Source organism: Neomonachus schauinslandi, chromosome 7 (assembly GCF_002201575.2).
Source record: "Neomonachus schauinslandi chromosome 7, ASM220157v2, whole genome shotgun sequence".
NCBI lineage: Eukaryota > Metazoa > Chordata > Mammalia > Carnivora > Phocidae > Neomonachus > Neomonachus schauinslandi.
This window is the reverse complement of record NC_058409.1, coordinates 91,390,684-91,404,486: the sequence shown is the minus strand read 5'-3', so window position 1 is coordinate 91,404,486 and position 13,803 is coordinate 91,390,684. Positions and strand designations below refer to the sequence as shown.

Sequence of the window (13,803 nt, the reverse complement as noted above, 5' to 3'; positions counted from 1 at the left end):
CAGGTCATGATCCCAGGGTCCTGGGATTGAGTCCCACATCTGGCTCCCTGCTCAGCGGGAAGCCTGCTTCTCCCTCTCCCACTCCCCCTGCTTGTGTTCCTGCTCTCGCTATCTCTCTCTCTGTCAAATAAAAAAAAAAAAAAAAAGAAAGAAAGCACTTAGCGCATCTTCACATAGTAGGAATTCATTAAACTTCTTTTATATAGATTGTTTCCCTAAAATCTGAATACGGAGAGCATGGGCATGCTTATATACTTGTTAAACAAATACATGAATGTTGAGAAAATCTAAAATAATACTAAAATTAGAAGATCAAAAGAAGTAAACTAGGACTGATTAAAAAGAACTCTGACTTACCCAAAAGTAATAAACTTAATAAAACTTGGTATCTCGAGAGAAAATTAATATGAACTGAAAATAGCATAGGTTCAAGGTGACCTTAGAGATGTTTCTGAAGATGAGCTCCATAATTGATTAATAAACTGAAAATATAAAGAACTGGCAAGGCTACAAATCCAATGTCCCTGTTCATCCCTCCTTTTTCCTACAGAAGGAATTGAAGCCCCAGCAAATGGAAATGCCCAGCCCCGCAAAGAACACTGAACCAGGGGGGTGAGGGAGGGTCCAGCCCTCCTACACATTGTCCCTTAAAGATAGTGCCAGACTGACACTCAGAGCTCAGTTTCCCACCCCACCCCCTCACACAGGGATGGGCAGGAGGGGAAAGGACAGGAGCCACACTTGCCGCTCGCCTACTAACTACACACATCTGGGTGCCCACCTAATCCTTGGAAGACCCTAAGAAGGTAGTGTCCTTCACATACAAGACTGTGGAAGCCACCCAACAAGTGTGTGACAGGTTCAGGATTCAAGCCCCACTCCCTGGGCACAACATTCAACCATCTCCGACTTGACAGATGCAAACATCTGACCGCAGAAGGCTTGTCATCAATGTGACCTGATTGCAACTGACATGACTGAGCTTCAGTCAAACTATGGAGATTTTTCAATTATATGAAGATTTGCAAGAGCCCCTGCACTCTCCTGTCAGATAATGAGAGCTGCAGTCACAGAAAGACAGGTGCTTTCTGGGTTTGGCCTGGGAGAGGGATAGTAAACAGGCAGTGTGGGGGCCTTGGGAAGGGCAGGCAGCTGAGAGGAGGGGAAAGTGGCCGAAAGCTGGTGGCAGTTCCTCCCGTGGCCTTCACCTTCACCTGTGCAGCCCTTTCCAGAAAGTGTGGTTGGAAGCTCCCCCCCCCTTCACTCCTGAGGAGAGCCTCAAACTCTTGGGGCAGATACAGCACAAATGAGAAGCCTGACCTGCCCCCGCTGGGGAGACAGATAGGATTGCTCCCGGATGGGGAAAGGGTGAAGTCTCTCAGCCCAAGACCTCCATTTATCTTCAGGACAATTTTAATTGGAAACCTCGCCTCGCTGCTGCCCACTTTTTCAGAAGTAATTAGAATGCTAATCTATAAGAAAGATGTCTATTAAAAATAAATTAATAATAGATAATACATTTTGGCTTACAATTTTGAATAATATGGCCATCCTGTCTTAAAATAAAAATTCATATATTTTTAATAAGCCTGAGACATGTTTCCCAATGAACCACAGATGGTTCATTTTTATTATCCTATAAAGAGACATTATGGGTAAATGTTTTTTAAAAATGGCAAAAGAGAACATCAGAGCTGCTCTCTTTTGGAGATCTCCAAGCACTTTCTAAGCATCGGGCTCCCTCCTGTCATCATGGAGACGGAGACACCATTGATCCCCTGACCTTCATCCCTGATCAGACAGAAGCAGCATGGCAAAATCAAAACCAGACACAGTTCAAATTCCAACTTTGTTACTTGATGACTAATAACCAAGCCATAATGACCTAGAAAATGGGTATTTATAAAATAATCCTGACGAGGTTATTTAAGGAGTATATAAAGCAGGGCATGAAATGCATTGGACATAGCAACTCACACTGAGAGGCTCTCTTTAAACGTCCCTTCCTCTCCTCTCAACATCTAGAATCACGAGGAACATCTGAAGCTATTACACCTATGTGCCCAAGCACATAACCTGCCATTGTACTTACAAAGAGAATAAATACGTTCTGTCCATTTGACAAACATTCATGAACCCTACAACAAAAAGCTGTTGAGTCTAGAGAACAAATAATTTGAACTATCCTAAGAAGGTGAGATGTGTAGAAAGCAAGGGGATGGTAACTGGCTCTTCTCCCAGCACTGATCATCAGGTTATTGACTTAAATTCAGTGAAGGTCAATCAGTATTAACCAAAACCCATCCCTGTAACAGCCCCACTGCTGGGGCCAGGAGACAGAGGGAAGTATGACAAAGCTCCCTCCCAGCCCTCCCCACTGCACAACCCAGTTGCCCAAGCCCTGGAAAATCTTCTTTGTCATCTCCTGATCCCTTTCGCTCATACTGCCCTCCCTCACATCAGCAGGTCTGGCGGATTCTATCTGCTGGAGAGACTGGAAATCTGCCCCTGATCAGTCTCCTTCAAAGCTAACATCACCAAAAAATAAAATAAAATAAAATAAAATAAAATAAAAAAAAAAATAAAGTTAACATCATCTCTCATCCAGTTGCAACTCTACCCTAGCAGTCTTTTGGCACCTACTAAAACCAAACCAAAACAAACAATAACAAAAACCCCTTATTGAACTATGGTAGGCATCAGAACCCAGGTAACCGATATCCAGATTTTTTAAAAAGAGGAGGAAAACCATTCCAGCATCCCAGAAGCCCTCTATTCGCTCCATTCCAGTCACTAGTCCCCCAAGATAACTGCTCTCCTGACTTGTAGTAGCACGCACGGGTGGACCTTTTTCGTATTGTTGGATGCTGCTGTCGTTAATTCATTTGCATCACTGTGCAGCATTTCATTGTGTCAGTACGTTAACAATTTGTTGTTGATTTTAATGTTAATGGACACTCGGGTGGGTTTCCGGTTTGGGGCAATTAGAAACTTGATACCTGCCCTTTCTGCCTCCGCTGCCGCCATGGCGCCCGTGAAAAAGCTTGTGGCGAAGGGGGGCAAAAAAAAGAAGCAAGTTCTGAAGTTTACCCTTGACTGCACCCACCCTGTAGAAGATGGAATCATGGATGCTGCCAATTTTGAGCAGTTTCTTCAAGAGAGAATCAAAGTGAATGGAAAAGCTGGGAATCTCGGTGGAGGGGTTGTAACAATTGAAAGAAGCAAAAGCAAGATTACTGTAACTTCTGAGGTGCCTTTTTCCAAAAGGTATTTGAAATATCTCACCAAAAAATATTTGAAGAAGAATAATCTCCGTGACTGGTTGTGCGTAGTTGCTAACAGCAAAGAGAGTTACGAGTTGCGTTACTTCCAGATTAACCAAGACGAGGAAGAGGAGGAAGATGAGGATTAAAACTCATTTATCTGGAATATTTTGTATGAGTTCTTAAATAAAACTTGGGAACCAAAAAAAAAAAAGAAAAAAAGAAACTTGATACCTCTGCTTCCCGTTGCTTTGAAGATAAAAACCCTAAATTGACTGGTCTGACCAATTAACATCTTACCTGACACGTTGGCCATTCTGCTCCACCACTTGGCCTCCACTCTGTTGCTCAAAAGGCCAAATTCACACTCACCTCCTCATCCTGGCACCTGCAGTTTCTGCTCCCTGAAACTCTTCCCGCGATGCTTCCTCATCTTCACCCTTCAGCTCCGGTGTCTGCAGACTCTCCCTCCCTCTGACTCAAATCAGGTTCCTTCTGGCTTTGCTTCCTCACACTGCCCCCTCTTTTTTTTGTCAAGGTTCTTAAGACGATTCATAATTGCATATTCATGGGTGTGATTATTTAGTTAACGTGTGGGTCCCACTGAACGGAGGACTTGCCTGACGTGTTCGTGATCACATTGCTGGCACTTGGAACAGTACCTGGCACAGAACAGGAGCTCAATCCGTATTTGTGACATGACTGAATGAACTCGCCATCCCCTCAAGGAGCCCATGGTCAAGGGAGACCGAAAGACCTCTGTCTCTATCATGCTGTGTGGCAGATGCTACCGGAGAGAGGTGTTGCCATACAGACGCTGTCTGGGGAAGAGAACAAAATTTCCATTTCAGAAGAAGTAGCCCTTGAGGTGACATTTTATAGAGGACTGTACAATTGCAGTAGGCACCATTCACACTGTAGTCTAAATAGCGCCCCCTGGAGGAGTGTGGTGTGATGGGATAGATTTGAGGGAAACCCAGGAAATAACCCAGCAGAGAAGGAAGGCAATCAGGTGCTAGATAGAGCAGGAGCGTGTGCAGAAGTATGAAAGCGTCACTTAGGAAGTCTGTTTGGGGAAACAGCAGGTACTTCTAGAGAGTGAGTATGGGTGGGAGAGAAGCAACAGACAAACCCTGAAAGCTACGCAGGAAGCCGATCATAAAAGACCTTGAAGCCCTTATCAAAGAGCATGGCCTTGGGCGCCTGGGTGGCTCAGTTGGTTGAGCGACTGCCTTCAGCTCAGGTCATGATCCGGGAGTCCCAGGATCGAGTCCCACATCGGGCTCCCTGCTCAGCAGGGAGTCTGCTTCTCCCTCTGACCCTCCCCCCTCTCATGTGCTCTCTCTCTCATTCTGTCTCTCAAATAAATAAATAAAATCTTAAAAAAAAAAAAAAGCATGGCCTTTCTCCTGCAGGCAATGGGGCGCTATTGAAGGCTTTAAAGCAAGGGACATATTCAGATGTATTTCCTTTGAACATCTTGTTTCCTCTTTCCCCAGAGCCTCCACACAAGAGGTTCCTGAAAAGCTCCCCCCATCTTCCCTTTGCACTTAGAACGTCACACACACACACACACACACACACACACACACACGCACGCACACGCCTCTCTCTTCCTTCCCATCTAGTAAGTTCCCACTCCTTGAGATTTCAGGCCCACCTTCACTCGCTCAGGGAAACCTCAGGGCACCAGAGCCCCCTGCCACTCCGTAGCACCGAATAGCTCCCCTGGGCAGCACTCCTCACAGTTACAATTTTATATGTGTGTTTGTGATTCTTAGGTTAAGTCCCTCATGCACCGAACTATAACCTCACTGGGGACAAAAACCATACCTGTCTTTGCCCACCATCGTATCACACTGCCTGTCTAAGTGCCTGGCACATACTGGATACTCCACAGCTAAGTGCTCTATGAATGACTGTTCTACAAAAGTCCTTCTGCCTGTTCGTGCAGAGAACCCATTGGTAGAGCTGAGGCAACAGGCTGGAGGCTGGAGCTTTCCAGTTGTCTTGGGGAGAGATGCTGGGTATATAGCCTTGAGACCAAGGAGTGTTCATGCCCAATGCTCCAGCTAGGAAATCTCCAAGTAGGCATTTTGAACCCACGCCTAACAGCAAAACCAAACTCTATTGACTATATTTTCTTATTTTCTCTTTTCCTGATACTCTGGCCTTTGGGGCCTTGATCCCGGAGAGACCGCGCCTCCCAGGGCTGGCTAATTCGTACGGATAGCAATTGATTCCCTTGCAAGTGTGCCTTTGGCACACAAACCAACCAATCCAGAGCCCACACCCAACCATCTCTTTTAGCTAACTCCCACACACCAAGTCAGTATTTCCTCTGCTCTAAACCACCGCAGGCCACGTACCAGACAGCCGGGAACACCCCTACAGCCCAGAGGTGGCCAAGATTCTCCCAACTTTCCAATCCCAGCATACCTATCCTGCCTCACCCATTCCTTCCCACAAAGGAAGGCTCTGGGCCATGCTCTCCCCTCATCCCTGTCTGCCTCCTGATGGACCCCGGTGCTTCCTTGTGTGGCCCTGCATGGCGTGCCATGCCTCCTGGTTCTAGGGATCCGTGGAGTATGAACTTCTTCCCTGGTGACAGTCATTTCCCCATCCGCATTTCTTACTGTACATGATTAAAACAAATCCCAGGTCTACATTTTAACACAAAAACCCTTTAATGTATTCAGGTGTCCCAGGGTCCTAACTTCTCAAAGACGAAACTAAGTGGTGAAGGTCTTTCTAATCCTCATGGCTCCCAACGTGGTATCTCAGAAGACACTCATGAAGGTTTGCAGGTAATGAACAGGAAGCTCCCTGGCACCCTCATCTCCCGAGAATCTGCTCTCGCTCCCAGAATCAGGTCCAGGCGTGGAGCTTCTCCAATGGCCTTGGGACCAACCAGTTTTACAAATTATCAACATCTCCCCATTAGCTGTTGCAATATTAAATTGTGTGACTGGAAATGAATGAATAATCCCACGGGCAAGTGAGGAGACCAAGCAGCGGGGATTTAATAACAAGTCCTGCCCTCTCTCCAAGCGGAAGGTCTTCCTAATTAAATATTAAAAATCTATCCACACAGCTACAGCAAAAAATTGCTTTTTCAGCAGCATCGCTTTGAGACACTTCCTCCAAAGACCCAAGTGCTGTGGGAATGTCCTCTTGGGGACCCAGATGAGGGAGAAAGGGAAGCCCCAGGGACAAGTACTGCTGGGTGCCAGGCACAGGTCTTTCCTACGTCTTGTCACCTTTGGTCCTCATGAGGACCACGAGTCCTGGGTAAGATCACATCTGAGTGGCAAAGTTGGCCTTTTAATCCAGTTCAGTGTGGTTATAACCTGAGAGGCCATAACACAGCAGTTCACAGCATGGGTTTTAGTATCAAGCGGGCCTGGATTTGAGTCCTGGGTCTGTCATTTACCAACTGTGTCACCTTGGGCAGATGACCTTACCTCTCTGAGTCTCAGCTTCTTTGTCTGTAACAGGGAAGCAGCGTGGGGCTCGCAGGGTTTGGGGAGGGTTCTGCGAGATCATGGACAGGAAGCTCTAGAGGCAGGCCTGGAACCTCAGAAATGCTTCTGAAATGTCAGCTGCTGTTCTGATCAAGGGAAGACCCCCCCCCAACATGCCCCCTGCCCCCCAGTGTTTCAGCACCCCCATTCCCATTTGATTTGATAGGCCAGGACTGGCCACGTGATCACACCTAACTTCAGAGGGGCTGGAAGTACATCCACACATGTGCACTGAGGGAGGAGAACCAAAAATAGCACTAATGATCACAATATCATGTTTTGTTTGAAAAAAGTATTATTCCACGAAAACAACATTACAACAAATACAACTAAACACCCAATACACTAGACTTCCTAGGACCACAGTGAAAGAGCCATGTTTTTAACCATAACATAAAAATTATCAAAACATCTATACACAGGGCGCCTGGGTGGCTCAGTTGGTTAAGCGACTGCCTTCGGCTCAGGTCATGATCCGGGAGTCCCTGGATCGAGTCCCGCATCGGGCTCCCTGCTCAGCGGGGAGTCTGCTTCTGCCTCTGGCCCTCCCCCCTCTCATGTGCTCTCTCTCTCTCATTCTCTCTGCCTCAAATAAATAAATAAAATCTTTAAAAAAAAAAAAACATCTATACACATAGCTTTAAACATATTTCAAGCACTAATGAACTAGAAGGTGAAAAGGAGAGTGTGCCTTCTTCCTCAGTCTCTGCCCCCCCCCCCCCCCCCCCCATAATCCCGTAGAAGTGATCACTATAGACACGGTGTTTCAGGATTTGAGATGCCGGTGGGGAGGTCTAGGAAGCCTTCACAGAGAGGCATGACTAAAAGCTATTTGGATTTCTTAAATGTGAGATTTAACTTTCAAAGACTCCTATGATCCAACTTAAGCTTTATGGTAAGGCGCTTTGAGACTCATATGATGAAAAATCCTGCTGTCTCACAGCAAGGAATTTAGAAGGGTTAAGAATTCCAAGCCAGAGCTCCGATCTGGAAAGTTCCATCAAAGGATCACTCTAGGCTTGGTGGTTGCCACCCACCACTCCTCAGATTAAAAAGCTTCAGAGTCCTGTGACCCACTAATGGATTCACAAACTAACTCAGCTAATTAATCCTCGCTCATGCATCCTCTTAAACTCTGAAAGCCTTTCAGCTGGCCACCCTGGCTAATAGAGTATTATTATGTGGGTTCTCCAGAGTTGCACCCTGCCGAGGTGAGGCTCTCCTGAGTCGCACTCAGCCAATCAGAGACACCCATTAGGAAATTGAGCCTCAGCTGTCCCCACCAAGTGAGGAGGGGACGTTATTGAATGCCTTCAACACACTAGGTACTTCCTCTGCAGTGGTTCCTTGGATCCTAACAGACTGGGAGATGGGTGCTGCTGTGCCTATTTTACCACTGAGAACACTGAGTCTTGCAGGCTGGAAGTGACTTGCTCAGGCTCACCAGCTGTTGAGCTGCAGAGCTGGGATTCAAGCCCGACTGTTTTGATTGCAAAGCTCACCCTCATTCCCCTCCTGCTGATGCTCAATTTGTCTCCCTACCACCTTCCCCAACCACCCTGTATACACTGATGCCTCCCATGAGCCATTTCTCTCTCGTCCTGGAACCCGGCTTTGTTTTCATTCACAGCACTACTCACCATCTCTGTTCACTGCTTTGTTCTCCACCTTTTGTTCGCTGCCTTGTCACCAGCACCTACAAGAGTGGCTGGCATCCAGTAGGCGTTCAGGGATTATTTGCTGAATGAGTGAACAGTGCTGTGACAAGAACACTGACCTGAGTTGAATCCTGCTCTGCCAGGAACCCAATGTGTAACCTTGGACAAGTCCAGTTCACTCTCTGGGCCCCAGCAGCCACATCTGTGAAGTCAGAGGGCGGGATAAAAGCATCTCTTTGTAATTCGTATGCTCTGTGACTTATACAGCCTGTCACCCAGAAATAAGGCTGCTTTCGTGCTCAGAAAAGGGAAACAAGATTGGAAATGCTAAATGGATAGCAGAGAGCTTGAGGCAGGGGAGGGGGTGGGAAGGGAACCCTTGAAATTATTTGGTGTCTGCCCTCCAGCCACCTGAGACTAGGCTCTGCAAATTCTCAAATGCAGAAGTGCAAGAAGCTTGGATAGAGGAATTTGGCCCCTGACTTGCTGAGACAGAGCAACAACCACAAAGACACAGGACTGTGCCTGGGGGGGCCCATAGGATGGCCCCTTATGCCAGAAAGCATCTATCAGTCAGATGATGAGATTTGTCTTTGCTCGTCTACTTAACCATCCTTGTGATTCCAGGGAGGTCTCATATGACCTCTTGATTCCATTTCTCCTAATACAATGGGAAAATTAATATTTTCTTTCCTCTCTGAGCCTCAGTTTTTCTCATCTGTGAAATGGGAAAAATATAACACTTCCTTCACAGGAGCTGTGTGACGTGAAAAGAGATTTATTAGACTAGAAAGCTGAAATGCACTGAACCAGAAGCTGTATATCTACCCCATTCTTGCTACGTGTGATATTAGCCACACAGAAGCCTATATCTAAGGACACAGCCTGAATCTGTACAGAGGTCCTCTCTAATCACAGGGCATCCACTTTGCTCCATGTAGCTTGGGACCCAAAAAATGAACTTGTCATGTTTCTAGATCATCACAAAACACACAAAGGTCACTTGGAAAAACATGGTATGGAGTAGGGGAAAGGGACGGTTAAGCTAGGCTCTCAGACAAAGGCATGTAATATGAATGAGTGATAATGGAGAACTGTCCTTTGGTCTCAGTTCTGGGGAGGTAATAGGGAGTAGTGGGGATTGCGGTTTACTAGCGAGCACAGGCCACGACTAAACCAAGCAGCCACTCCTCAGCTCCAGCCAACTGTTGCATGTGATAATGTGATAATGCAGGCCAACACAGACATGAATTCCGATTTCTAAAGAGAAGCCAAAAATCCATATTTTATGTGAAATAAATGTTGTCAAAATTCACATTTAAAAGAAGTGAAACAACAACTGTACCCCTCGGGTTGCCAGACGGTGATTTCTAAACTAAACTGTCAAGTGACAGAATTAGCCACAAAATTAGCCAAATACTTCCCAGATATTCTCTTAGCTGCTTTCTCAGCACTCAGTGTATTTCCCACTGAGCTTCTTATAGTTCTGTACACTTACAGCAGACAGTGAGCACTTACTCAAGCACCTACTATGTGCAAAGCCAGCGTAGACCTCATGGAAGAAGTGAGACACCAAAAATAAAAACAGAGCAAAAGCAGGCGCGAGACAGTCTCTCCACCAGTACCCTACCTGACCCCAGTCCCATAAATGGAATCTGCAACACGCAAAAGTAGATTCTGACACCTCCCAGGGGATGATTAGAGACAGTAAGTGGACAGAGAGAGCTTTCCCTGTGGCATCTGCGAGAGCTGTCCAGAGGAGATGGCGCTCAAGGCGTCAGGTTTAAAGGGTGGCTGAGGTTGGGATCAGCTGATGACACGCTCTGGCAGAGACCGAGGACTGCGGCTATTGCAGAAGACCCACGCTGGGGAGTCATGGGAAACTGTGCTGGGGAATCTGGGCTTCACCCCGAGGATTCCTCAGGAGGGAACTGGCAGATGGTAATGGGGCAAAGTGGATGGAAAGGGACCCCCTTATCCTCCTGCATTCTCCAGGATGAAGAGTCTGGGCACGGGCTCTGGAGGCCCCTCCAGGTCTGACTCGTCACTTCTTGTGTTTTTATTCAGACCATGCAGAAGAGACAAGCAGGACAGGGCTTCTCCTGACAGCTTCTTGCGGACGGTCTCCTCGGGGGTGGGGGAGATGCCTTCATGGTAATGATCTGGATCCTGAAACAATTCAGAGAGGCAGCGGGGCTTCAAAACAGGCAATATTTCCTTTTTTTATGATGGTTTCATTTTACATTTTTATTGGCTCTCCACTGATTGCTCTCAGGCTCTCTGACAGGATGTGAGATGCGCTGACATTTATAGAAATCAATACATTAATAAATCACGAAGTTCATAATGTCTGATTTGCTTCTAAATGAGACAGAACTATTATCACCATAAAGTTGCACATAAAATATGCCCAATTGTGATGTATTGTATAGTCTAATCAAAGGCATTTGAGTGAATAACCTTTCCCCAAAAGAAGGAAACAATCAAAGCTGAATAACGTCATTAATAATTCAAGGTATGTCTGCCAAGGCTTCATTTATTAAGTGCACAGTTAAGAGGCTTCCGAGCCGAGTCCTGCAGATGACACCTTGCCATCTTCTTCCTGCCTCTGGGCAAGCAGACGTCCGCTCTCCGATGAACTGGCTGCAGTCCTTGCATTTGGCAGTACGTGTTGCAGGCGAGGGTAATGTCCAATTCCCTGCTCCAGCTAAGAAATGGACCAAAACGACACACACGTTGACTGTCTGGATTATTAAGGGCAGAGGGCATGGAGCCATGTAATAACTCTAGGAGAGAGCAGGCAGGAAACTTTCTCAGGGACGGTCAGTTATTATATCTATTGACTTACCAGTCCAGGCCCTGTGTTTCTGGGGTCCACCACTCACAGACGCTCTGCCCTATTCCCTGGCAATCCGAAGACTGAGGTGCTCGGCGCTCTTTCATCCAGAATCTTGTGTTCGCTTATGTCCGCTGCAGTTAATACAGAAAGATCATCTTCACTTTAGTCAGTTAGTGTCCAAGCTGAGCTGGCAACTGGGTACTTTTCTGACAAAGCAAATCACAGAACGAAGAAATCTTCCCTACATTGAAGAGGAGCACAATTAACTAGATCCATCAGAAAAGGCACAATCATGACCTAGCAAGTATCTACAGACTTGATTATTGGATTCTGCCTTTGAGAATCACCCTTAAAATCATGGACATCATACACTATTTGATAGAAAGAACATTTTTGAGCACCTACTATGTGCATAGAGCATTTTACGTATCTTATCTCCTTTAGGCTCACAACTACAAGGTGCGTATGATTATAGCTAAAACTAGTCTAATAACCGTATACCTCCTAGGGACAGTGAGATGATTCGATCAGTCCTAAAACTATTACCATGCTCTCCGAGCTCACCAAGACAGGCACTTAATATGAGGACACATGAATACTGAATTCCAGCAAAAGCTCACTTGGCCAATCACCATTATTGCCCTGCTCGTGATTATTCTGTATGGGGTACAGAACTTCATTTTCACAATAACAGCAATGCAAAGGTTTATTCAGTTGGATTGTAGATGCCAAGTCGACCCGATGAGTTTGGTTTTCGGGCCCTGAGCACACTAATTTGGGGTAGCTGAACATATCCCAGCTAGTCTGACTTCGCAGCAGGGATGTGACGGAGCCGGCTCACACCCGCAGACTGCGTGCTGCACTCCCCAAATCCACCTCCAGTGACCTCACGTCGATAGTCCGGTGGGAATATTTACACCAAAGAGATTGGAAAATGGTATCAATCAGGCTTTCCCCGTATCCCCAAATGCCAGTTGTTAAACATTCAGCAGCCCACCGAAGCAAGCCCTCTGCTTGGAAAGCATTACCTGGCCAGTTGTCGAATTAGCTGGAAAGCAGTGAACTACTCTTCAAAAAGCAGGCTGAACGACAGGCTTTTCACACCTTAGCCTGGCCTGGATCCACTGAGTTTCCACCGATGAGAAAATTCTATGCCTATATTCACGAGGCAATTTTACTTTTCCTTCGAGTGATTTTTTTGACCTCTCTCTGCACCTTCGTATTTCCAACTTAAAACTAGCAGTGCCCTGCCCCAGGGATACTTCTCCCTCCTTGTCCTCCTCATTTGCAGTGAATTGACATTTTAGCTTCTCGGTCAAGAGGAGCAACAAAATCCCATCTCTGTAATACTCTTATTTCCTGCAGGAATATTCGAGACTCACTTAATCCTGGGCAGCACCTCCCCGTCCCCAGCCCACGGCAGCCACCACTCATGAACTGGCTATATCCATGTGCTGGAACTTCAGGGCAGCTGAGACCAAAGGAGAAATGGCAGAAGGTTCCCCACTGGGGATGCCAACTGGTGGCAGGATTCGGGCCTCATGGGACTAATTGCTCCCTAGAGCTGCGAAGACTGCTGGTGCCACCTAAGGAAATCATCCAGGACGGTTTTTCCAGATACAGAGGTCCCCTTAAAACATCATCTAGAGATTTCCACCTGAGGCTGAGACCCCACAGTGAACCTGACATTTCTCCTTCGCAGCCTGGCCAGGGAAGCCTGGACTGAAATGTTGCCCTTGTTCCCTGTCCTGGAACACCATTTAAGGCTCCTTCTTTCTGCCAACCCTAGGATCTAAGTGATTCACTTCTTTCCCAGAAGTTTCTTTGTTTTTCCAATCTTGTTGGGAAATGTGTGAATTTCATGCTGTCATGCAATAGAGTTGTGATTTATGTCACAGTCTATGTAATGACTTTGTGGACTTTTAATAATTACATTATATTTCTGACAATTAATCTCCACTACCACCACCTTCCGAGGTACATCTGACACTCCCTTTCCCACACACCCCACTCAATGTGGTGATCTGAAGGCCATGTTCAAAAACACCCACCTTTTGGGAGAAAGGTCAGAGAACTGAAATACACTATATATGGAAGAATTTTCAAGTCATTTGATCTGGAAAATCTCCCATCTAATGGAAGTAGCAGTACTCAAAGATTTTTTTTTTTTGTAGGACTCTTTTTTTTTTTTTTTTTCCAGGAGATTTTCAGGACTGAGGTGTAAATGAATGAGAAATGTATAAATTCAATTTTGCTTAAAAGGGGCAGGAGGGTTTCAAGATTAAGAGAACAAACGCTTGGAGCAAAACATGATTTGAGTTTTATTGAAGCAAGAAGACTGAAAAAAATGTCCAGAACACTCAGAAAATCTTTATCAAAGCTCAGCTCGGCACCCCCGGGACTCATCGTTAAGTTTATAAAATTCAGAGCTGATGAGTTGTGTGTGCTGTGTGTGTCTGAGTGAGTTTATGACTCACCTCCAAGCCCTGGTTGTAAGAATCTCAGCCTCCAGAATTACA

At 46.1% G+C, this 13,803-nt stretch overlaps 2 protein-coding genes across 7 annotated transcripts in view; both read left to right on the top strand.

Annotated features, from left to right (window-relative positions):
- The window catches only part of KCNIP1 (potassium voltage-gated channel interacting protein 1), a 330,114-nt gene that overhangs the window by 293,680 nt on the left and 22,631 nt on the right, over positions 1–13,803 (top strand). The window lies entirely within an intron of this gene.
- LOC110587999 (60S ribosomal protein L22-like) lies at positions 3,009–3,479 on the top strand. Its single transcript, XM_044916846.1, has one exon. It carries the CDS (start codon positions 3,026–3,028, stop codon positions 3,410–3,412), a length of 387 nt encoding a protein of 128 aa, XP_044772781.1. The 5' UTR covers positions 3,009–3,025; the 3' UTR covers positions 3,413–3,479.

Bases quoted from the DNA above. Each gene is read 5' to 3' on its own strand.
- LOC110587999 (XM_044916846.1), top strand. From the start codon at position 3,026: ATGGCGCCCGTGAAAAAGCTTGTGGCGAAGGGGGGCAAAAAAAAGAAG.